General features: G+C 47.4%; 1 protein-coding gene across 1 annotated transcript in view; it reads right to left on the bottom strand.

The window, feature by feature from the left end:
* Positions 1 to 998: 998 nt before the first annotated feature.
* Positions 999 to 24,186, bottom strand: part of TCL1B (T cell leukemia/lymphoma 1B) — a 28,221-nt gene continuing 5,033 nt past the window's right edge. The window contains exons 2-5 of the mRNA XM_023205569.1: positions 7,020 to 7,372; positions 2,724 to 2,894; positions 2,297 to 2,364; positions 999 to 1,697 (exon numbers count right to left, since the gene is read on the bottom strand). Coding sequence (XP_023061337.1) covers positions 2,311 to 2,364; positions 2,724 to 2,894; positions 7,020 to 7,372 — 578 coding nt within the window. The 3' untranslated portion in view covers positions 999 to 1,697; positions 2,297 to 2,310. The remainder of the gene's footprint in view (positions 1,698 to 2,296; positions 2,365 to 2,723; positions 2,895 to 7,019; positions 7,373 to 24,186) is intronic.

Below are 24,186 nucleotides of genomic sequence, written 5' to 3' on the forward strand. Positions count from 1 at the left end.
CCTCTTCATGCCTCCTGTGTACACCACACGTGCAAGTGTTTATCCAGGGTAGTGATTCTCAGTCAGGGCAATTTTGCCCCCTCCGGAGCCATTTGGCATTTTTGGTTCTCACAAGTTGGGGTCAGGGGATGCTTCCGGCATCCAGTAGGTGGTGGCCAAGGATGCTGCTAAACATTCTACAACGCCCAAGACAGCCCCTCACCGCAACACCACTGGGCTTGAGCAAATCCGCTCCAGGCAAACACTGGCGTGCCTTATGTACCATGCTAAATGGTGATTGACGCTTCCTGATACTTTGTCATACAGAAATGCTTCACTTGAAAAAGTTTGTCTTACACTGTCTTTTGCTTACACCTGTGTCTTACTTGGGTCTTTTTGTACCCCACGTTCATGAACATATTTCCCCAACCTTTCTATGAATGCTTTTACAGACTCATTTTGTAAGGTTGGGATTTTAGCCCATGGCTGATTTTTTCTTGTGAATGACATGAGGGAGGGAATCCCCTCTCCTTGCCACCACGGCATGGTCACCCTGACCTGCACTGTATCGTCCACTTCTTCCTGGTCACAATAGTGGCCCCGCTCAGTGCCTTGACCCCCTGCCCCATCCCTCCCTGCTCAAGGACTCTGCTCCTCTGTCATGTCATCTCTCCCGCACATGGGCCCTTCCTCCCTTGCACCTGCATTCTGCATCTCCTGCACTGACACGCTGTTGCACTGTCTCGCTTTGGAAGCTCTCCCTTGCTCCCGGTTCTCCTGTGACCACCATGGCTTTCCTGCCCTTTGACAGCAGGGCTGCATCTAGAGCCCGCACAAGTCTCTTCCCCTTCCTTACCTCCCGCCGGCGTCCTGCTGCTGAATAGACCGATTACAATTTCCTTCCCAGTGTGGAAAAGTATGAAAGGGAACATTAAAATGTTACCTTAAGATTTCGGTACCAGAAGCTGCACTTCTATGCTAGAAAGAGGCCAAAGAGAAGCTCCAATTCAGCACAAAAGTGGACAGTGTACAATAAAGTTTAATTAGCCAGTACTGCAAGGCCACCTTCATGGACTAGCATCCCTTCATGAGCTGAAAAACTGAACAAGCAGAAGCACAGGCCAAACCCATCCTTCCACGCTCCCCACTGTGCAGATGGGCTCACTGAGGCTCTGGGTACACTACTGGCTCAGCACTGGATCTATTTCGGGCCAAAGTGTCAGCAGAACTGATACCCACAGGGCATCCGAGTCCACATCCAGATTGGGCTCCCTCTGTGGCTGTCTCTTAAACCGAGCCACTGCCTGCTGATGGTGAGTTTCCAATCACGAGCTGCACTGGGGGTGCCGGAGGCCTGGCTGGGCACACATCCCAGTGGTATGAAGGGAATTTGGGAGTGGCATCTAGAAGATCAGCATGAGGGGCACAGAGGAGAAAGAGAACCCACAGCTTGCAGCCAGCAGGGGAAACTGGCTCAGCGCACAGACAGGGCCCCTAGTGAAGTCCATCCAGGCCAGTTGCCCTAAGTGCAGATCCGAGCGGGATAGGACAGGACTCATAACTGAGGAAAATGAGAGAAGCTGAGTGTTCAGGGGCCCCACGGCCTCCTGCCCGCAAGGAGGCTATGCTGGGTGTGCAAACAGAAGAGCAGGTACATGAAGGTCCTCACTGAGGGGGCACGAGGAGACACCAGGCCAGATGGGCAGGGCCAGCAGGGCCTGGGAGAAGACCAAAGGAGACAGTCAGTGAACTATGGAGGAGCCTGGCACCCCATCCAAGCTGCTGGGGTCAAAGTCAAAGCCAGTGCCGGCCTCTCCAATGGACCAGGCCCTGGCCTGCTCCAAGCTGCAGCCCATCTGGGAGGAGCCCTCTGGGGGTCAGTGCTGGGTCCTCGAAGGCCACCGTCACATGGCACCTCAGTACCATGGTTAAATCTAGGGACCCGAGATCATTAGATGTGAGCTTGATCACCACTATTTCCTGGCTGTACGGTCTTGAGGAAATCATTCCCATCCCCAGTCTCAGTCTTTTCATTGTGAAATGGGTCATTAACATGTACACCTCACAGAATTCTCACAAGGATTAAATGATTAATCTTATTCGATGAGATCCCATGCTTTCGGAACTTACTATAGGGGCCCACCCACGGTAGACCGTCACATCCAAGGGGCTGGGGAGCAGAGGTGACAGGTGGCTCTGTAAGAAAAATCTCAGGAAACAGCAGGGAGGAGGAGGGGGCCATGCTGTCTTTCGGAAAAGAGAGGTATTCTCGCTTTCGTCTGATCCCTGCACTGAGAGGCACGGGCCCCCAACATACCAGCCACTCCACTGTCAGTCTTTCCTCTCCGGCTGATATGTGAGGACCAGCTGCTCCATGGAGTCGATCTGCAGGAGAAGGAGCAGCCATCAGAACCTCTGGGAGATGCTCCTCCAGTTGGCCTTAAGGGCCACCCATGCAGGCTGGCAGCAGCAGGCAGGGGTGAGGCAGGTGGGAACTCTGGCTTGTGGATTTCCCTAGCCCAGGGAATGCAACCCTCCCTCCCTCACCCATTCTGCCTACATCCCACATGGGAACTCATGTACTGATCCACCCACACACATTCAGGCCTCCTTGAAGGAAGACTTGAGCAACAGGAAGAGGAGAGACAAGAACCCCGAGGGGGCCAGGGGTACAGAAGAGAGAGGGCCACGGCAGTCACCAGGGGGCCACCTATCGCTTTCACCTGGAACCACCACACACTTGCCTGGCCATGGTCCACTATTTCCCAGAAACTGGAATCCGCTGCTCGGTACTTCCTCCCGGGGTAGAGCTGCCACACAGGGGGCAGCTGGGAGAAGGGCATCTGGCCGGAGGAGAGTGGCTCCCGGGTATGCACTGCCATCTGCCACAAGTGCACCGTGATGCTGGGTTCATACTGAAGGGACCGAAGAGGAGGCAGATCAGGGATAGGGTTCCCTGCCAACTGGGCTGCATACTAGCAATGCAGGCCTAGATGCCCTGGCCCGGCCAGTGGGCTGCCAGGGTCAGAGGTAAATGTTTTCAGAATTCCAGACCAAGAGCCTTGGCACTGGTGCCTGTGGCTTCATCTAGGATGACTGGGGCTCTTCTGGCCCCCTCTGACATGCACCCTGCCTCGCCCCACTGCAACCCCCAAATTTAGCCACTGTTTCCAACCTGTCACCACCTTGGGTTAAAGCTAAGTATTCTCTTGGGGCTCCATCACTGCCATTGCCATAATTTTTTAAATCTTCGTTTTAAAAACAAGATATCCATGGACTCCTGGATCTGAGGGTGATAGATTTTACCCCAAAATATACTGCAGTTCTGATCATGACCTTCACATACTTTTTTTTTTTTTTGATACGGAGTCTCGCTCTGTCGCCCAGGCTGGAGTGCAGTGGCCGGATCTCAGCTCACTGCAAGCTCCGCCTCCCGGGTTTTACAGCATTCTCCTGCCTCAGCCTCCCAAGTGGCTGGGACTACAGGCGCCCACCACCTTGCCCGGCTAGTTTTTTGTATTTTTTTTAGTAGAGACGGGGTTTCACCGTGTTAACCAGGATGGTCTCGATCTCCTGACCTCGTGATCCGCCCGTCTCGGCCTCCCAAAGTGCTGGGATTACAGGCTTGAGCCACCGCGCCCGGCCAGACCTTCACATACTTATAGTAAATATACAAAATAAGGCTGGGAGCAGTGGCTTATGCCTGTAATCCCAACACTTCAGGAGGCCGAGGCAGGAGGACTGCTTGAAGCCAGGAATTCAAGACCAGCCTTGGCAACATAACGAGACTCTGTCTCTACAAAAAATAAAAAATTAGCTGGCCACGGTGGCATGTGCCTACAGTCCCAGCTACTCGGGAAGCTAAGGTGGGAAGATTTCTCAAACCCGGGAGGTAGAGGCTGTTGTGAGCTATGATCATGTCACTGCACTCCAGCCTGGGAGACAGAGAAAGACCCTGTCTCAAAATAAATACATAATAATAAAAATAACAAAATTAGGCTGGTACTGGAAGTTAGAAAGATGAAAGGAAAAGTAGAACCAAAGCTTCCTATGTTATGCAACAAAATGGAAAGTCTTTTACACAATTTTCTAAGTGTTTGTCGTTAGTGATAAAACGTCTTTTTGAATTAAGAATATTAGCACTTTATCAAAAAAACACATTATGATTTTTCTCAGTTTGTTGTCCTAGCTTTTTACGGACTGCTTTTGCAAAGAGAAGTATTTTAAATTATGTGGCAAAAATGTCTCCTTCTCTGTGTATTCTGACTTTAGATCAGAGATCAGCAAACGAAGTCCGGCTTGCCATCTGCTTTTGCAAATAGAGCTTTATTGTAAATAAACTAAGGCTCCTTCCCTCATTCCTTTACCGTTGCCTTTAGCTGCTTTTGCACTGCAATAGCAGAGCTGAGTAGCTGCAAGAGCATAGCTCTCAAAGCGGAAAATGTTTACCATCAGATCCTTTATAGAAAAAGTTGGCTGCTCTTTGCATTAGATGTGCCCAGGAAGCCTAATTCCCACCCTAAGACATCGATCTATTTTTAAGAAAGAGGGAAAAAAATACTAAGTAGGTCCCTTATCCCACCCATGGCTAAGTTATTTGAAGAATCCATTCTATTTCCATTGAATCATTAAAAAAAAAAAAAAAAGCTTAGAACTGTTTTTTTAAGAGTACAGTTCAGTGGCATTAAGTGCATTGACATGTGGAACCGTCGGCACTATCCACCTCCAGAACTTTTTATCTTCCCAAACTGAGACTCCATACCTGTTATTAACATTAACTTCCCATCCCCGACCCCCTCCAGCCCCTGGCAGCCACCATTCCACTTTATGAATGAGACCACTCTGAGTACCTCATACAAGAGAATCTGTCCTTCCGTGACTGGCATATTTCATTTAGTATAATGTCTCCAAGTTTCATCCATGTGTCTGACTTTCCTTCCTTTTTAAGTGTGAATACTTCATGGTTTGTGTTTTGTTTACCCATTCATCTATCAATGGACACTGGGGCTGCCTCCACCTTTTGGCTAGTATGAATGATACCGCTGTGAACATGGATGTACGAATACATGCTTAAGTTCCTGCTTCAAAGTCTTGTGGGTATACACCCAGAAGTGGCATTGCCGGATTGTGCCGTAATTCTCTTTTTTGAGGACTCCTCATCCTGTTTTCCATAGTGGCTGCACCATTTCACAGTCCCCTCCATTAACACTTTCTCAGGCTTTTTTTTTGAAAAACTTAAAATATTTGCTCCACAATTTTTGCATGCTTTATTTAGTGTATGTACAGAAAAGCCTTTCCATGTTCTCTACCAACGTTTTTTGAAAGAACCTATTTGAAGATTTTTTAGGAAATGTGTTAAATTGTTTAAAACGTCAGTGAACTGGCTGGGCGGGGTGGCTCGCCTGTAATCCCAGCAGTTTGGGAGCCAAGGTGGACAGATCACTTGAGGTCAGGAGTTCAAAACCAGCCTGGCTCACACGATTAAACCTTGTATCTCCTAAAAATAACAAAAAAAAATAGCTGTAAAAAAAAAAAAAAAAAAAAAAGCCTGTAATCCCAGCTACTCAGGAGGCTGAGGCATGAGAATCACTTGAGCTTGGGAGCTGCAGGTTACAGTGAGCCGAGATCACACCACTGCACTCCAGCCACAATAGAGCAAGACTCTCTCAAAAAACAAACAGGCAGTGAATTGTTTACAATGACCTAAATGTTTGGGTTTTTTTGTTTTTGTTTTTTTGAGACGGAGTCTCACTCTGTCACCCAGGCTGGAGTACAGTGGCGCTATCTCGGCTCACTGCAAGCTCTGCCTCCTGGGTTCACGCCATTCTCCTGCCTCAGCCTCCTGAGTAGCTGGGACTACAGGCGTCCGCCACCAAGCCCGGCTAATATTTTTTGTATTTTTAGTAGAGACGGGTTTTCGCCGTGTTAGCCAGGATGGTCTTGATCTCCTGCCCTCATGATCTGCCAGCCTCGGCCTCCCAAAGTGGTGGGATTGCAGCCGTGAGCCACCGCGCCTGGCCCTAAATAGCATTTTAAATATCCGGATAAACTTTCACAATATTACACTAAGGTACAGCCAGCTCCCCATTTCCGTGGATATTGCACCCATAAATTTAACCAACCTCAGATTAAAAATATTTGGAGAAAAAAAAATTCCACAAAGTTCCAAGAAGCAGAGCCTGAAGTGATGTGTAGGTGTAGCATTAGGTGTTATTAGTAATCTAATTTCAAATATAGGAGAGGATTGTGCTGAGGTTGTATATAATTACTACCCAGGTCATTTTCTATCAGGGACTTGAACATCCACAGTTGGTCCTGGAATCAATTCCCGCCCTCACCAGAGACTCTACTGTATTTACTTTATTCCTCAAAGACCGGCTGTGATCTAAAGCCCTCATCTAGGGCCGCCTCCTGAGTCATTATCGTTATCACCTGGGGAGCTTTTGAAAAGTAAAGAATCTAGGACTCCACCCAAGCCTCCTGAATTAATTTCCAGAATCTGTTATCAGTCAAATGCTTCCCCAGGCCAGTCAGGCGGTGAGCCACGTACAGGAGCATGTCTGTGACTCAGTTGCCACAGAGGCATATTATTCTCGTTTTGCAGATTAGTAATCTGAAACCAATCTCACATTCATCCTATTGGCCCACCTGGTGCCTCCAGGTTGCAATGCTTTTGCTTATACTACTACTGCCTCCCCTTTCTAGACCTGGAGAACTCCTACTCATCCCACAAAGCCCAGTTCAATAGCTGCCCCATTTGTGAGCCTTCCCAGCATACACTGGGAATGGCACTAAGCCCTGAGCTACCTTAGCCTCGGCTTCACCACGCAGTACCGTATTGCCTCATGTGGATAAGTTCGTGCCTGTGGTCCCTTCACGGGGGTGTTCCTGAGGCCAGGGCACTGCTGCTCTCCTAGACCTGCACAGAAGTGTTTTCCAGTGCGGGTAAGAACGCCCCCCTCTGACCCCCACTGCGGTCCCACACGGGCAGGGGTCAGTGCGCAGCCCTCCCACAGCCTCCCCTCGTGCCCAGGACTCACTGTGCTGCCGTGGGAGGCGCTGTCCTGGGTGTTTGAGGCCCTGGCCCATTCCCTGTGCGAGGGATTGAACCGCACGACCACAGTCACCCAGGTCCTCCCCTCCTCGTCTTCGTAGATGCCGGGCTTCTGGATCCACAGACGGTCAGGGGGCATCCCTAGACGCACAGAAGCTTCGGAGGCCATGGCAAGTCCGCACCCGGAGCCCGCCTCGAGGCTCACATGTGTGGACCTTTCCAGGTGCGCAATCTCCTTAAATGCAGCAGTTCCGGCGTGGGTGGGGGCGGGGCCGGCAGTGGGGGCGGGGCCAGTCCGGGGAGGGGGGAGGGGGAGGAGGGGAAGGAAGGGCAGGAGGGCTAAGGAGGGGGAGGAGGGCAGAGGAGGGGGAGGAGGGCAGAGGAGGAGGAGGAGGGATAAAGGTTGCTTAATATGGGGAGCCCCTATGCCATGTCAGACATTTTTCATAGGGTATCTCACTGACATCTCCCAACAACTCCATAAACTAGAGACTGTCACCCCCATTTCATAGATGAAGTATCAGAGGCTTGAGTGGCTTAGTAACCTGAATGAAGTGGGTAGCAGAGGAAGGGGAGGTAGCAGAAGCAGAGGAGGGGGAGGAGGGGGGAGGAGGGGGAGGAGTGGGAGGAGGGAGGAAATAAAAGCAACCTGCATCGGGGCTAGGCAGGGACGAAGCCAAAGAGCAGTAGGGTTAGGAACCCGGCCTGGGTCTCCTGGCGGGGCAGAGGCTGGACTGGGAGCTGCTGAAGGCAAAAGGGCAGCTCCTGGGGATAGAGCTGCCCAGGCTTCACCCCAGGCCTCTGCAAGGAATTTGGCTCCAAAGACCTATTCCACCTCCCTTCCACTGGTCCCAGTCCCTCCTCAGCCTCCTCTCTGAGCTCCCCCTGCCCAATTTTCTGGCAAGTGATTCCCCTCCTTTGCTCCTTGCGACCCCCTGCCAACCATCCTGCCCCAGATCCTGAGCTGGCATGCACGACCCTAGTCTCTCCCACCCCTGTGGCCATTCCTTTAACAGGACTCTGTGTCAGGGACCCTTCTTTGAGCTTAGAGCTTAGAGGCATGGAGGGCGGGGGGCGCTGTAACCTCTGTGGACTCTTGCCCCTGGAGGTATCTGGTGAAGGCGCATCCTGCACAAATCAAGCTCCCTCTCCTTAGAAATAAGCCAGGGCCCTATCAGCATCTGAGATCAGGATCAGATAAAACCGACAGAAACAAGGCCACGGGAGGCCACGTGGCCACCTGGCCAGCCCATCCTTGGCCACAGGACCCAGAGTGCCCACTTGGCCTGGTCGTCTTATTTGCTCGACTTTGTCAAGAGGCCACAGAAGCTCAAGAACATAGCAAGGTCCGTTCTATAAGCACCCTGGGCTGCTCCTAAATGCACCATTTTCCTTTTGAAATCCACACGCATGATTCTTCTAGTTCAAGTGAAAATTAGTATTGAGATGATGCCATTCTGCTGGGGAGATGTGAAAATGATTTCTGGACAGTCCTGATCCAGTGTAAGTGGCAGGTAGGATAACCACTTTTGAAGAACTCACCGGGCAGCTTCTGTGGAGGTCTGAGCCTTGTTTTCATGGCAATTCCACCTCCTTCCCCAGTGTTTTTCCAAGAAACCAACACTTGGGGTGGGAATGGAGTAGGCCAGGAAGACAAGGGACATCACAGTCTCATATAATGTGATGTGGAATCACATTATATGTGGAATCATGTACGTATGTCACCTTTGCCGCATTCTATTGGTCAGGGGTAGGTCCTACCCTTACTCAAGGTTATGAATACTAGGAGGCAGGGATCATGGGGACCCCTGGTCTCCTGGGCCCCCGTAGCCTGTTTGCTGTAAGTACCTACCCTATGGGACTCCTCTGAGGATCAGATGAGGCTGTGTGTAAAGTGTTAAAGCCTGACACATAGTTAATACTTGAAATACCCTGGTCAATAGTTATGTTCTCAGATGAGTTCCCTCTCCCAAGCAGAATCCATCAGTCCTACCGTTGTAACTCCGATGCAATTACTATTTCTCTCTATCACTTTCTATTGCAAATATATATATTGATATTCTCAACCTCATTCCCTGATGGGCAGGTGTGTGGCTGTCAGTGGGGTTGGAGGTAAAGGTTGCTTAATATGTGGGGAGCCCCTATGCCATGTCAGGCATTTTTCATAGGGTATCTCACTGACATCTCCCAACAACTCCATCAACTAGAGACTATCACCCACATTTCATAGATGAAGTATCAGAGGCTTGAGGGGCTCAGTAACCTGAACGAAGTGGGTAGCAGAGGAAGCATATGGACCCCGCTGTTCCTGGTTCTAACATGCATGCTGCTTGTTGTCTGCGTTGGCCAAGTTTGGCTCATTACATGCAAGAGGCAGAACCTGGAGTAGGGAGATCCACAGTGGCTACTGAAGAAATGGTGGTGGGCTCTGAAGGTGCAGACAGAGAACACCTTCCCATGAGTGGGTGGTCAGAAGGTAAGTAGAGTTCTCCATAGGCAGAAAGAAATAACTACCAGTTAGCCTCGAGGTGGAAAATTGATTGCTTCACCGATCACCCTCCTTGGCCAGGTCTCCCACTCCTCAACCCTTGGACCTGCTCTGAAAAAAGCCCCAGAGCTACAGGTGAGAACAGTTTGGTTCCTGGTCCTTCAGCTGGCCTTTGTCCATGTCATGTCTGAGATAAGGCTATGTCTTCTGGCCAAGTCGTCCATCTCTGGTACCTGTGACCTGAAGGATTCACTCTTGGGGGTAGGTGCCACCAACGTCTTTGAGAAGCACTTTGATCTCTCCAGAATTTCTCCCAGGATTGCCTGGTACTGACAGTGCACTCATGCCTGGGCGCAATGCTCTCCTCTTCCAGCAGAGGGAACCCTTCACAAGCCCCAAATCCCCAGGGACATGGAGGCTGGACACCGCTTGCTGGAAGGATTCCAGACCACAAACAAGAAGGCACTGTGCAGGAATTGGAAGGCTGGGTAAGAGTCACTGATACCTCTGCACAGTTCTGTTCAGCTCCTCCTAGGTACTGGACCAAAATGAGAGGGCAGACAAGATGCCAAAGGCAGACAGCCTAGACAGAGCATGGTATAGATGGAACTGGCAAAGTTATCCTACCAAGGAAGCAGCATGAGTAGATCTGGACGAGGGGTAAGTCACGGTGTGTCTGGAGATCAGGAATAATGAGGATTATCCAGGCTTATATGATTAAGAATAAGAAAGTGGTGGTGGTGGGGTGGTGGGAGCAGGGGTGGTGCTGATGCTCCATTGTAAGGATCAAACACACCAGTGCCAGCAGCTGGTTTTGAATGAGGAGCAATGAATGTTTGAGACAAGGAGTGACATGAGTATGCACTTAATGTTTGAACTAATGATAAAACCAAAGAGTGGCTTAATAATCAAGTAGATCATGACTACTAGAGAAAAGACTGGATGGAGATTGTGCAGATAATAACAAAAACAAGAACGTCCAGAGCAAACTTGCAAAGTGGTAAAAGAAACTCAACCCAACCATGGAACTGAAGAATGGGGGTTTAGGAAAGTTTTGCTCATTTCAAGGTGAAAATGTACACTATTTTCTTCTAAAGGTTTTATTTAGATTCATTTGTCCATGCTGATATCCAATTAACTTAATGCCATTTATTTAAAAGACTACCCGTTCTCCTACTGTACTGTATCATCACTTCTGTCACAAATCTAGGAACATTCATGTATGAGTCTGTTTCTGGACACTTTTCTATTCTATTTTCTATTTCTATTTCTATTATGAGTCTCTCCTTGTGTTGATACCACATTGCTAATTACTATAGCTTTAAAATAGGTCTTTATATCTTATAGTAAGATTCTGTTTCTCTGGAGAACCCTAATATAGTTATTCGCTTCCCTTTACATATGCATATGCATTTTAAAATCAGCTTGTTAATCCTTCCCACCTCCAAAAGCCTGCTAAGATTGATGGGGATTGTGTTGAACCTATAGGTCTATTTGAAGAGAATTAACACCTCCACCATATTAAGCCTTACAATCTGAAGCGATTGCATAGCGTATCCTTCCATATTTTGGGTTGTCTTTGATTGTTCTCTCTGATTTTATTAAATTAACTCTTAAGTATTTGATTGATACCATTTTAAATTTCATTTTAAATTCTGTATTATGTTTGTTGCTGTTATAAAAAAATGCAACTGGTTTGTGTACACTGACACTATATCCAAGACCTGGATAAATTGACTTAACTCTAATAGTTTATCCATTCTTTGAGGAAATGTCTTAGCCATTGTTACCTTCAACTATTTCTGTCTCATCCTTTCTTTTCCTCTTTCCCTCTCTTTCAGTGACTCCAACTACACATTGTCAGACCCTTTAAACTGTGTACCACGCTCTCTATGCTGTCCTGTTTTGTTTTCCTTTTTTTCCCTCTCTGAGCTTCAATTTTGATGTTTTCTATTGGTTTATCTTCCAGTTCACGAATGCTGACATCTGCTATATCCAATCTGCTCTCAATTGATTTCTTTGCTGCAAATATTATATATATTAGTTCCAGGATGCCCACTTGATGCTGTTTTTGAAAGATTAAAACTTTATCTGATAATCTCTACACTTTTAATCATTTTGTCCATCATTCTATTTCTTTGGACACAATCATAGTTAAAGTTCTTGTCTAATAACTCTGGTTTACTGGTGGGCCTCCTTCTATTGTCTGCTTTTTCTCTTGGTTTTTAGTTAAATGGTCTTTTCTCTTGAGTAATATTTAAAGGAATGCCAAATATTTTGTATAAAAGCACTGAAAGGCTCTAGTGTTTTCCCCCCAAGTAGAGTTAACCCTATTCTCTGCTAGGCAGATAGAGTGAAGTATTAAACAGTTCAATCCCAATAGGGGCTGAACTGAATCAAGGTTAAGTTGCAGTTTGGAAAAGAATCAGTCTATGTGGCCAGGCACAGTGGCTCACTTTGTAATCCCAGCACTTTGGGAGGCCAAGGTGGGTGGATCACTTGAGCTCAGGAGTTTGAGACCAGCCTGGGCAACAGTGAGACCTCCATCTCTACAAAAAAAAAAAAATACAAAAAGTAGCTGGGTATGGTGGTACATGCCTGTAGCCCCAGCTACTTGGGAGGCTGAGGTGGGAGGATCACTTGAACCCCGGAGGGCAAGGCTGCAGTGAGTCAAGATCGAGCCACTGCACTTCAGCCTGGGTGACAGAGTGAGACTCTATTTAAAAAAAAAAAAAAAAATAGCCTATCTACCTCTAGTTTGCCCTGTTCTTAGAGTATGACCTTCAATCAAGAGGCTGGTAGGTCTTTGTCTCAGCACCATGAACAAAAGTTCTCTGGAAAGGAAATTGGAGGAAAGAGACTTTATATTCCAGTGAATCGTTTGCACACCAGGGAGATGCAGCCTTCAGTGTAAAACAAGATGTGTTCCAGAGAACAAAGGGAGGGTTGGGGTTCTGTAGCAAAAGTTCCACCCCAGGCTCCCAATCAGGTCCATTTATGCAACTGAGAGATTCAGACTCAGGTAGTTCCAATTAGTTGGTACAGCTGAGCCTTGATTGGTCAAGGCAGGTGGGCTCTGACTGGTTGGTTTAGGCGTGCTCTGAAAGTCCCCAGGTCGAACAGAGGTGTTGGATTTCTGGGAACTCAGAGTACCTATGTGATTTCTAGTTAGCAGATGGCTGCTTGGCTCTATTTTACATTTAGGCCCCATTGGCCACTAAGGATCTTTCTTGAAAGATTGGCTCTTTTGGGTTCACATTTGTTCATGACACTAAGAGACTGAAGGAAATTATTTTGCTTTTGAGGGGGTTTGGCTTTGCTCTTCAGCATCCTGCCCTGAACTGCTTCAAATTATAAAAAGCCTGTGGTTAGAGGGTACTGGCCACACATCTGAGATTCCCTCAAGCCTCCACATTTGTCTAGCTGCACAAAGACTCATGGCTAATGTTCTCAGGAAAAAGCAGCTGCAGATGCCTGACAGCAGGGGTCAGTTCACCTGCTCTCCAGCGTTTTCTCCTCCTGCCAAGTTGTTCTCAGGAACTCCACCCCCTGGTGAGCCTTTGTCCTCTCAGGAGACCACTGGGAGCCTGGGCAACATGGTCAGACCCACTCTACAAAAAATACAAAAAGTACCCGGGTGTGGTGGCACATGTCTGTGGCCCCAGCTACTTGGGGGCTGACGTGGGAGGATCACTTGAGCCTGAGAGGTCCAGGCTGCAGTGAGCGGTGGTTGTGCCACTGCATTCCTGCCTGGGTGACAGAAAGAGACCCTGCCTCAAAAGAAAAAAAAAAAAAAAGACCACAGGAAATTCCACTCTACTTTCCTGAGGTCTTCAACTTAGCCTGTTAGCCTCTCACATCACACAGCTTCACAGTTCAGCACATCTCGAGGAGGAAGCTGGCTGGATGCTTGAGGCCCCTCAGGCCTTTAATTTGATTACTCCACAGCAGCCCCCAACTGGACTCAGCACTTTAGCCTGTGCCCAGAATTACCAACTGACAGCAAGGGAAAGGCATGTGCAGATGCTCACCTCTGAGCGGTCCTCCCTTCTCCAGAATTTTACTTCCTCTGGCCCTTGTTGCTTCCATAGCTCCCCAACGGTTTGGAAAATACAATCTTTACTTTTATCTAGATTGTCCATAGCGTGGCTGTAGTGTTACCAGAAAGGGGTCCCAATCCAGACCTCAAGAGTAGGTTCTTGGACCTCATGCAAGAATTTGGGGCAAGTCCATAGGATAAAGTGAAAGCAAGTTTATTAAGAAAGTAAATACAGAATGGCTACTCCATAGGCAGAGCAGCCCTGAGGGCTGCTGGTTGGCTATTTTCATGGTTATTTCTTGATTATATGCTAAACAAGGGGTGGATTATTCTTGAGTTTTCCAGGAAAGGGGTGGACAATTGGACTGGAGGGCTTCTCCCCTTTAGACATATAGGGTAACTTCCTGATGTGTCCATGTCATTGTAAACGGCCATGGTGCTGATGGGAGTGTCTTTTATCATGCTAATATATTACAGTTAGTGAATAATCAGCAGTGAGGACGACCAGAGATCACTTTTGTCACCATCTTGCTTTTGGTGGGTTTTGACTGGCTTTTTTTTTTTTTTTTTTTAATCACAACCTGTTTTATCAGCAAGGTCTTTGTGACCTGTATCTTGTGCTGATCTCCTATCTCATCCTGTGACTTAGAATGCCTAAGCTCATGGGAATGCAGTCCAGTAAGGTCTCAGTCTTATTTTACTCAGCTCTTATTCAAAATGGAGTCACTCTGGTTCAAACGCCTCTGAAAGTAGCATTGGCCTGTTGGAAACCACTTCATCTTACCCTGAGAGAGGGAGAGCTTTTTTTTTTTTTTTTTTTAAGGTAGAAGGAATTAAATTATGCCTTTGTGCTGATGGAATTGAAGCAGGAGAGAACGGCAAGGTATAAACTGAAGGCAAGCACAGTGGTGATGTTATGCCCAGACCGTTTATTCCCCAAAGAAGACCACCAGAGTCCAGAGTCAAAGCCAAGCGGCAAGGATCTTTACTGCAAGTTCGAACTTGGTCCCTCTGTTCCTCAACATACAAGAGGGCCCCGAACGATGCATGTGCTTGCTTTTTATAGCCCGATGTAAACAGGTTATAGAGGAACAAGGGAATTCTTTTGGTTACAGCATTACAATTGGTTAACATTTTAAGTTATACCTTTAGCAGTTTTCTATTGGTTCCCGCGCATTCAGTAAAGCCGTAAACGGTTGTGACCTTATTGGGGGTCTCTCCAGGTGGTGTTTTTCCAAAGTTGAGATATATGGTGTGTTTGTACTGGGCCCAGGAAGTTGAGATATATGGAGGAATGTGTTTGTACTAGGCCCAGGGCTGAGGAATGTGTGAATTGTGTGAATGTGTTTGTGTTGGGCCCAGGAAGTTGAGATATATGTTTGTACTGGGCCCAGGGCTGAGGAATGTGTTCTTTTAGTGAGAGCCCAAGGGGATGACTTGGCTTGCAGGAAGGAGGGACTCTTCTTCCAGTGTAACTGAAAGGAACAAGGAGAATCAGCTCAGAAGCAAGTAAGGGTTTTAGGTTTGGGGGCAAGAAAAGGAAATTCCCTTCCTCCACCTTTCACAGCATGAAATTACAAATGGTTATTTTGTAATTTTCTAAGACCTAACCTTGGAAAATAAACATATGAAAATATTAAGAATATGTTTATGACCTTTGATAGGGATGACCTTCTTAAAGATGATGCACAAAGCAAAAGTATGACTTTTTTTTTTTTGAGTGGAGTTTCGTTCTTATTGCCCAGGCTGGAGTGCAATGACACGATCTCGGTTCACCACAACCTCCACCTCCCAGGTTCAAGCAATTCTCCTGCCTCAGCCTCCCGAGTAGCTGGGAATACAGGCTTGTGCCACCAAACCCGGCTAATGTATTTTTAGTAGAGACAGGATTTCTCTGTGTTGGTCAGGTTTGTCTCAAATTCCTGACCTCAGGTGATCCGCCTGCCTCGGCCTCCCAAAGTGCTGAGATTACAGGCATGAGCCACCGAAAAGTATGACTTCTTATGACAATACATGAATTTTCAAAAGTGACCAGAGTTAGAGAGAAGATAGTAACAATATATAGCAAAGTATTAGTTTCCAGTATATGTAATGAACTCTTACAGATCAACAAGTAAAGGGAATAACCCATTGGAAAAACAGGGAACAGCTAGAATTTGCAGAAAAGGAGATGAAAATGGCCAGTTGCTGTATGAGAAGATGCTCAGTCTCACAAGTAATCAAGAAAATGCAAATTTTAAAAGTGAGATACATTTTTAAAATCTATAGTAGTGCCAAACAAAAGCACTTGGCAATATCAAATGTTGGAAAGTGGCGTCATTTGCCTTATTGACCAGGTCCCTTCTTCACAGGAGCTGGTGAGGGAGAACCAGGCTCTTCCTCCCATGGCCACCCTGGCCGGTCAGTTTCCACAAAACTAGCACACTAGGCTGGGCAAGCCAGCGCCAAGTTTCTTTACTGAAAGTTGGGTCCATTTCAAAAGGACAATTTGGACACAGAATAGACAAATGTTAGAGTTTGAGAGTTTTCCCTTGAGTTTTGCAAGACAAAACATCTAGTAACTTCAGTATTCACCAGGAAAAATTCCCCAGTGGCCTCTCCCTCCAGCCCTTTCTCCTGCCTGCCTTCAGGATCACCCCTGTCTCATAGGCTTTAATTTTTCAGGTATCCTTCTTGGATAGATTCTATCCTGCCCACAGGTGAGCCCTCTCTTCCCATGCCAAGTTTCCACCTAACCCTTGGTCTGAAGCAGGTGCAGGCTTCGGCCAGGTGGAAGCTGCTGGGTGGGTGCTGTCTAGCCTTGGATGCTTGGGTAAGGAGAAGCAGGGTGAAATTAGGGTGATGGGCTCCAGCCTGTTAGCCAAGGTTGAGCCTGGCTTCTCTCATTCAAGTTTCCTCATTGGCAAGAACTATAAGCCTGCCAGTTCTTTTATTAATAGATCTATAAAGTTGGCACCTCTCCCAAGGGCAGACCTTTTCCCCCCCATAGGACAAGACAGTCTAAAACCAAACTGAGGAAACAACACTTTCTCCGTTAGCACGGGCTTGTCCTGCCCTTGCAAACTTTGGTCTCATTATTGTCAGAGGGGCTTTTGATTTCTCCCCAGCTCCACTGAGAGGGGGTGGGGAGAGCTGGATTTATCCTTCATAGCTGAGCTTTGTTGGAAGAGGACCAAGGGATAAATTCATTCAGCCCAGCCATTCTTTCTCCTTCCCCATATAAATGGAGAAAGACGATTCCTACAATGCAATAGTATTTTCCATTTGCAAATGAGTTAGGAAGCCAGGGGCACATAGCATCAAGCCTATGGCAGGAACTCTTGCCTCCCTTTCAGTCAGAATAATTGTCTCCCACCTTTTCTTCAGACTTCTGTTATCACATCAGCCTCACTCTGACTTGGCTTACAGCATGTAGGTTTATATTGCCTGGATCCTATTTCAGGCTTTCTATCTCTGTCTCCACTGGACTCTGGCTTCCAAATGAAAAGGGGACCTGGAATATTTGAAACTGAAATGGGAGAGTTCCCTGACCCCTGTCCCATGATGTGTGACAGCAGCATAGCTCTTATGTTCAGCCACCACATCCTCAAACCCCTTACTGGAGGGGAAGCACACAGACGGGCAGGTGCAGGAGCCAGGGTGAGCACTTTTTGGGCTCCGGCCCCACGGTAGCATCTATGGGTGGGTGTCTGTGACTCCCAGGGTCCAAGTGGGCACATGTTACAGCGTTCTGTTAGCCTTGCTGTCCATGGATGACTTAAGTGTTAGACAGTTCAGTGGACCCTCTTGGTACCTAGGTCTTTGTCCAGTGTCCAGGAAGAATCAGGTCACACATAAACTTGAAGGATGAATGCAGGGGGTTCACTGAGTGGTGGAGGTGGCTCTCAGCAGGATGGATGGAGAGCTGGAAGGGGGATGGAATGGGAAGATGATCTTCCCCTGGAGTTTGGCTGTCTAGTGGCTAATCTCTTCTCCAACTGCCCCCAGCCAAATTCCTCTCAACATTCAGATGTTCCTTTTCTTCTCTCTACTGTGCCATTCTGCCATTCTTCTGCTCTTCTGTTTGTCTCCTCATCTGCTTCTGAAGCCTGGGGTCTGTGGTTTATAGGGGACATGGCAGGCCAAAAGGCAACTTTTGGGCATGAAAACAGGAATGCCTCTTCCCATTTAGGGCCACAGGTTTCCAGGTTTGAGGGTAAGGCCTTTGCCAGGGAACCACCCTCTTCTACCCAGTATTTCTGGGTCTCCTGTCTGTATCAAAAGCATATAGGGTTTGATGGTGAACAGCCCCAAATCCAAAGGTTAGTTTTACCTCTGACTAGTTGTGTGACTTTGACCTTATAACTTAACCTTTTTGAACTTCCTGCTCCTCACCTGTAACACAAAGATGCTATCTACTTTACTATGTTGTTGTAAGAAATGGTAATAATATTTATAAAGTCCCTGGCACATGGCAGATCATCAATGATAATTGATAATTGATAATCAGTTGGCGGACAGAGACCATTTCTTATTCATCTCTATGTCCTCAGCATCAAACCAGTGCCAGAAACATTGGAAGGGCCCAGAGAGTATTTGTTGGATTGAAATATCCTTTAGTCAAATTGTTTCCTGGGTCAACATGAACCCAGAGGTGTGCTGAAAACATAATTCATTCTGACTCCCTTCCTGCCAACTCCTCATAGAAAATGTACTCAGGAATGAAAGTGTTCACAGCAAAACAAAGGCCCTGGGTATTGAGAGTTTGCAGTGAAATAGAGAGGTCTGACAGGTCAGGAGAAACAAAGCATCAGTCCGCACAGACGGTCCCCTGGGGTCTCTGTAATTATCATGTCTTCTTTTGCAGGTCTGCTGTGTGACTGGTCTATTTAGGTTAGCAGAGTTGCCGAGGTGAGAGGTGCGCTCTAATTGGCCATGGAGGCTGCCCCTGTGTGCCTGGAGCTTTTCCTGACCGTGGTACAAAGCTTCCTCATGCAGTGCATGAAGATCCACCTGCATCTTCCCTCTGCTGCCTCTCCCTCTGGCTCTTTGGGCTATGGTTTTAAATGGTTCTTCATTTAATCCATCAGAATGACCCAGAAGGAAGCAATGGTTTGTAAATGGGTCACTCCCTCAAGCATGGTGGCAGCCTTCTTATGATGAAGAAATTGGGTCTTTGCAAATATTAAGTATCTAACTGAAGGGTGAGTGGAGAGAGGCCCCCATGTGTTACGAGCTCTCTGTGGAAACTGGGCAGTGTTCCTATCTTTGTTTTAGAGATGAAGAACCAAGGCTCTGAAAGCAACCATCAGGATGGGCACAGTGGCTCACACCTGTAATCCCAGCACTTTGGGAGGATGAGGTGGGTGGATCGCTTGAGCCCAGGAGTTTGAGACTGGCCTGGGCAACATGGCGAAATCCCATCTCTACAAAAGGTAAAAAATTAGCTGGATGTCATGGCGCGTGCCCCATAGTCGCAGCTACTCAGGAGGCTGAAGTGGGATGATCTCTTGAGTTCGGCAGGTTAAGGCTGCACTGAGCCATGATCATGCCACTGCACTCCAGCCTAGGAGACAGAATGAGACCTTGTCTCAAAAAAAAAAAAAAAAAGTGACCATCACTTAGCCAAGATCACAGAGGTAGCTAGTGGAGCAGCTGGAATCTGAACTTCAGCATGTTTGATTCCAAAGTTCAAACTCTCTTCTACTACACCACAGGTACCTGGTGGACACTGCAAACCCTGTTCACTGATTGACAGAAGTCAGGGTGGTACTCATGAGCTGGAGACATATGCCCCAGTAATTCAGCAAGCCTCTCAAGTTACATTGCCAAATACTAATGACTCATCTAATCCACACAGGGCATCTGGGGCCCAGCTCCAAGCTACTCCGTAACAACAGAGGGCACCATCTTATTTATACTCGGGCCCTGTAGGATCCAACTTGTCTAGGAGATATTCTGGGGATGAAATGGAGGGGACCTCACTACACAACTCTAACAAATAGAATGCCTGATTTGTAAGGCCATGGTTGCTTGAATATCTGAGGTCCCAGGGATGCCAGCCAACATGCCTGGCTTTCTGGGGTTGGGAGAGGAAGTAACCCACCTCTCCCTACTCTCTGTAAATACAAATATTATGAGAACCCTCCCATCCTTAGAAACAAGCCTGCCCACCACCATCTTTTCATGATGGTCAATATAGTATGTGGGTTAAAAACACAGATTCTGGAGCCAGATTGCCTGGGTTCAAATCTCAGCTCTGGTATTTACTAGCCATGTGAATTCCAGCAAGTAACTCACCTGTCAAAAGGTATAATGAAAAGACTACGTACTTCATATAGTTGTAAGGAATTTATTAAATGAGCTGAAATGTGCTGAGTTCTTAGAACAGTGCCTGGCACATTCTAACTGCCTTAGGTATTGTTATTACTGAGTATTGTGCTAGCTCTCCAGCCTTCCCTTCAAAGCCAGACTTCTCAGAAAAGTCTAGAGGCACTAACCCTCAAGCCTGATTCCTGATACAGACCATCTCATAATCTTGTTTCTGCCAACCTGCCCACAGCCTCCACTGAAATTGCTCTCTTAAAGGGCCCCAGGCGCCTCCTTCCTGAAGGTGGTGGATGATCAGTTCCTTTAGCAGAAGTCATCCCAGCAACTCTGCTGTCTACCACACTGCAGCCCTTCCCACCTTCTCAACCCTCTGGTTTTCCTTTGGTTTCCGTGCCTTGACACTGGCAATTCTCACCTTTTGACATACCAAAGTTTAAAATGTTAGGTGGAATTAAAATGAACCATCATCCATCTCCTAAAAGCTTTCCCCCCCAAACTTCTTTTCCTTTTTTAGACAGGGTATCACTCTGTCAGCCAGGCTGGAGTACAATGGTGCCATCATAGCTCACTGAAGCCTCGACCTCCTGGGCCCAAGCGATCCTCCCACCTCTGCCTCCTGAGTGGCTGTGACTACAGGTGCATGCCACTGCACATGGCCCCTGCCAGACTTCTGGTAACAGCATGTATTTTGTCCCCACCATTCACCTTTCTCATCAGAGAGATCTGGTAAATGAGGCTTCACTGAACACACAGAGCCCAAGATGTGATCGTTTAACAACCATCCATCTTTATCCACCAAACTAGATTTCCTAGTGTCCAGAGAAAAGGTTGTTTACATTTTCCTTATGCTATAGGGACCTGCTATGGGAGGCAGACAGGCATAGGGGCAAGGCAGAAGCAATGAACAGCCACTGGCTGGTCTCACTGGGTTATAAAGTGTGTTAGCTGGACTCTCTGGGCAAAAATCAAAGGTCTCAACTCAGATCTTACACAGACGTCCAACATACAGCCAAGTCCATGATCCTGTGACCTGCCAGGTTCATCATCCATCCCTTCTCCTTCCCAGTGTCTAGAACCATGCATCTCCCTGCATCCTCAGCCCTGAACCAGCACTGAGTCCAATTCTACCCGGATTTGGAGAAGGGGAGTGGATTAAAGACCTACCTTAGAATTCAGCAACTCCGGCCTGTCTGCTGGCCATACTAGTGTTCGAAGTCCCCACTTCGAAACTAGGGTTCAAGTCCCCACACTCTAGTCACTCCATCAAAGATTTGCCTTAATACCAACAGTTTAGGGAGAATTTTCTGCCCCCGACCCCCAACATACACACACACCCCTACACACAATGCATGCATACGTGTACACACACTCACTCATCCTTTGCAAACACCAGAGGCCTGCATCTGATTCAGAGCTGTGCCTCAGGCCTCGAGTCCTGATCACAGTCTTTTTGATGCTGAATGGATAGACACAGACCATGTCACCTTGGGGTTTACAGTAGGCCTGGCACATACCAGGTGCCTGAGAAATGTGAGAAGAGCCAAATTCTTGCTCCCTCATGCCTGCTGCAAGAAAAGTCATAAGGAACAGGATAAAGAGTATGTCCTTAGGGATGAGACAGCCTAGCTTGGATTTGGGTTCTGGCACTTCGTCGGCTTTGGGATGGTGAACACATTCCTCAACCCCTTTGCACCTAGGTTTCCTCAAGGTTGCGAGGATTAGCAACGACATATGGAAATGTGTGCTGTAAAAATGCCTGCCTGGGTTTGATCTTGAGAAATGGTGCTATGAAAAGAGAATATTATAATTCCCCTCCCCTTTCGGAGGGGAAATAAATCAGAAATATACATTTTTCTTCAGGAAAAGAATTACTTGTAATGAACATAAACCATGAAGAAATTACCGTACCTTTGTTTATCCAGTGCAAAAATGCTGCCTCTGCTCTGAAATATTTGTAAGGCCTTCTGGGTTATAAAGTGTGTTCGCTGGACTCTCTGGGCAAAAATCAGAGGTCTCAATTCCAAGCTTTCTTCTGAGTTTTCACCCTCCCTGAGCTACCTGACGCTCAAGGTCCAGAAATGCAAGAGATTGCTCAGCTAGTGGTCGCTCACACCCATAGTCTCAGCACCTTGGGAGACCAAGGCAGAAGGATCGCTTGAGCTCAGGAGTTTGAGACCAGCCTGTGCGATATAGTGAGATCCCATCTCTACAAAAATAAATAAATAAATAAAATATGAATCAGAACCCTATATTCTGTGCAGACTCCTGGCTTTGTGAAGCACATTTTATATGCCTCCATGAAGCCATAAAACCTGGCAAGTGTAGGACTTTGCTGAATGTTACACATTTACTCACTCGAGATATACATGTACAGAGTTTAGTTTTGTTTGGGATTTTTAAAAAGATGTTCTCTCCCTCTGTCCTCCTCCTCTGGTTGTTTCCCAGCACTGTGAGTAACTCCAGGAGCCTTTGGTGTTTGAGGGGGCAGCTTCCTGTGCTGATTCTCCCTGTTGGAGGGAGGTGTAACAAGTTTCTATTGATAAAAGTGCTTTGGACAATTTCAGAAACTAAAATTCATCTCAAAACAAAATAGTAGCGATTTTTACTGCTGTCGTTATTGTCAAGTCCTCGTATATCAGCTTTCCCCCGGATAGTGGTAGTCACCCACTTGCTAAGATACCAAATTTACCTCTTCTTGGAGTCTCCCTCCTCCTGCCTCCTGTCACCTTTCATTTCTTCAATAAATATTTCTCGGGCTCCCACTTTGTGCCGACATGGTCCTGGATGCAGCAGATCCAGAGGTGAATGAGACAGGCACGTGCCTCCCTGCTTCATCCATGTCCTTTCTAGTGGGGTGGCAGATGATGAACAAAACCAGCTGATGTTACTCTAGATGGCAACAGAAGTGTTATGGCACTGTAATGGGCTGGAGGGATGGCGGAGGGTACCATGTCAGACCACAGGGCCAAGGAAGACCCCTTGGAAGAGGGTATTTAGGCAGAGAGCCAGCTGCATGATCTGGCAAAGGAGGCACAGATTCCGAGGAGACAGAAAGACAGCATGAAGGTCCAAGAGCAGAACAAGCCTGGAGTGTTTGAGAAACAGAAAGGCCGGTATGAGGAGGGGAGGGGGATCTTAGATGAGGTTAGGAGGTAAGGACAGGCAGCAGGTCACACAGGGCTGCAGGCCAAGGTTTCATTCCAAGGGCTGTGAGAAACCAAGGAGAGCAGATTAAAAAGATCTGTCTTGTGGCTCCGCAGACAAGGCACTGCATGATTTGAGAGCAGAAGCCAAGACCACTCGGGAGGCTGTTGTGAAAGTCCCAGTAAGAGATGAGGTGGCATGGACTGGAATGGGGGAGAGAGAGGTGAGAAGGCACTGGAGGTGGGATCTATTTCAGAGCTGATAGGACTCGACAGTGGGTTGAGGTGGGTGTGAAGGAAAGAGAGGAAGGAAAGCAGGCCCTCTGCCTCCCCAGTACGCGCTTCGCCAGCCTTTCTGACCAGCCAAGACCTTGGCCCAGCTCCCACCTCCACCCAAGCACCACCCTGATTTCCCTCCTCACAGGCTACATGTTCCAGAGCCCGCCTCCTCTCTCACCTCCCCAGCTTCTGTTGTAACTCCAAGAAGGAGAAGGAGGGAAAAAAAGGACGTGACTCGAATCTGCAATGGCAGCTGCTCTTGGCCCAGTGTGAATGTGTCTGGGATGTAAATCTGTTGTCTCTCTGGATAAAACAGGAAACAATTACTCATGCAGATGAAAAACTTTTATTCTCCTCCTTGACAGCTAACATCTCAAGGAGCCTTTACTATGTCAGTCCTCAGTTGAGATAGAAGCAAATATTTAACATCTATAGTCTCTGGGATAATGTAAGGCAGCTCCTGGTTTAGTAATGAGCTTCCGATTTTTGGCAGGACCACGGAGATACAAGGCAGGGAGAGGAGGAAGGCAAAGAACAGCGAGAGAGGTTCTAGGGAAGCGCACCTGAGAATTGCATGTGAAAATTATTTCAGTCGGGGAAGTCAATATGGTACTGGGTACTGGTCTAGTTACTGAGATGATACAGGGGCTCCTGGGAGAGACGAGCCCTTAGACAGCCCCTGGGCAGGGGACAGGGACCAGAACTGGAAATTACAGCCCTGGGTTCCAGGCTGGGGTTCATTTCATTCAATCATTCACTCATTTAACAAATCTTCATTGAGCATCCACAATGTGCCAAGCCCTGTGTAGATTTTACTTTAGGTACTGGCAGGAGTGGGAGGGGATTAACAAGTAAACAGAAAAATTATGATGCAGAGTAAGCATTAGAAGAAACC

Source organism: Piliocolobus tephrosceles, chromosome 6 (assembly GCF_002776525.5).
Source record: "Piliocolobus tephrosceles isolate RC106 chromosome 6, ASM277652v3, whole genome shotgun sequence".
Classification (NCBI taxonomy): Eukaryota; Metazoa; Chordata; class Mammalia; order Primates; family Cercopithecidae; genus Piliocolobus; species Piliocolobus tephrosceles.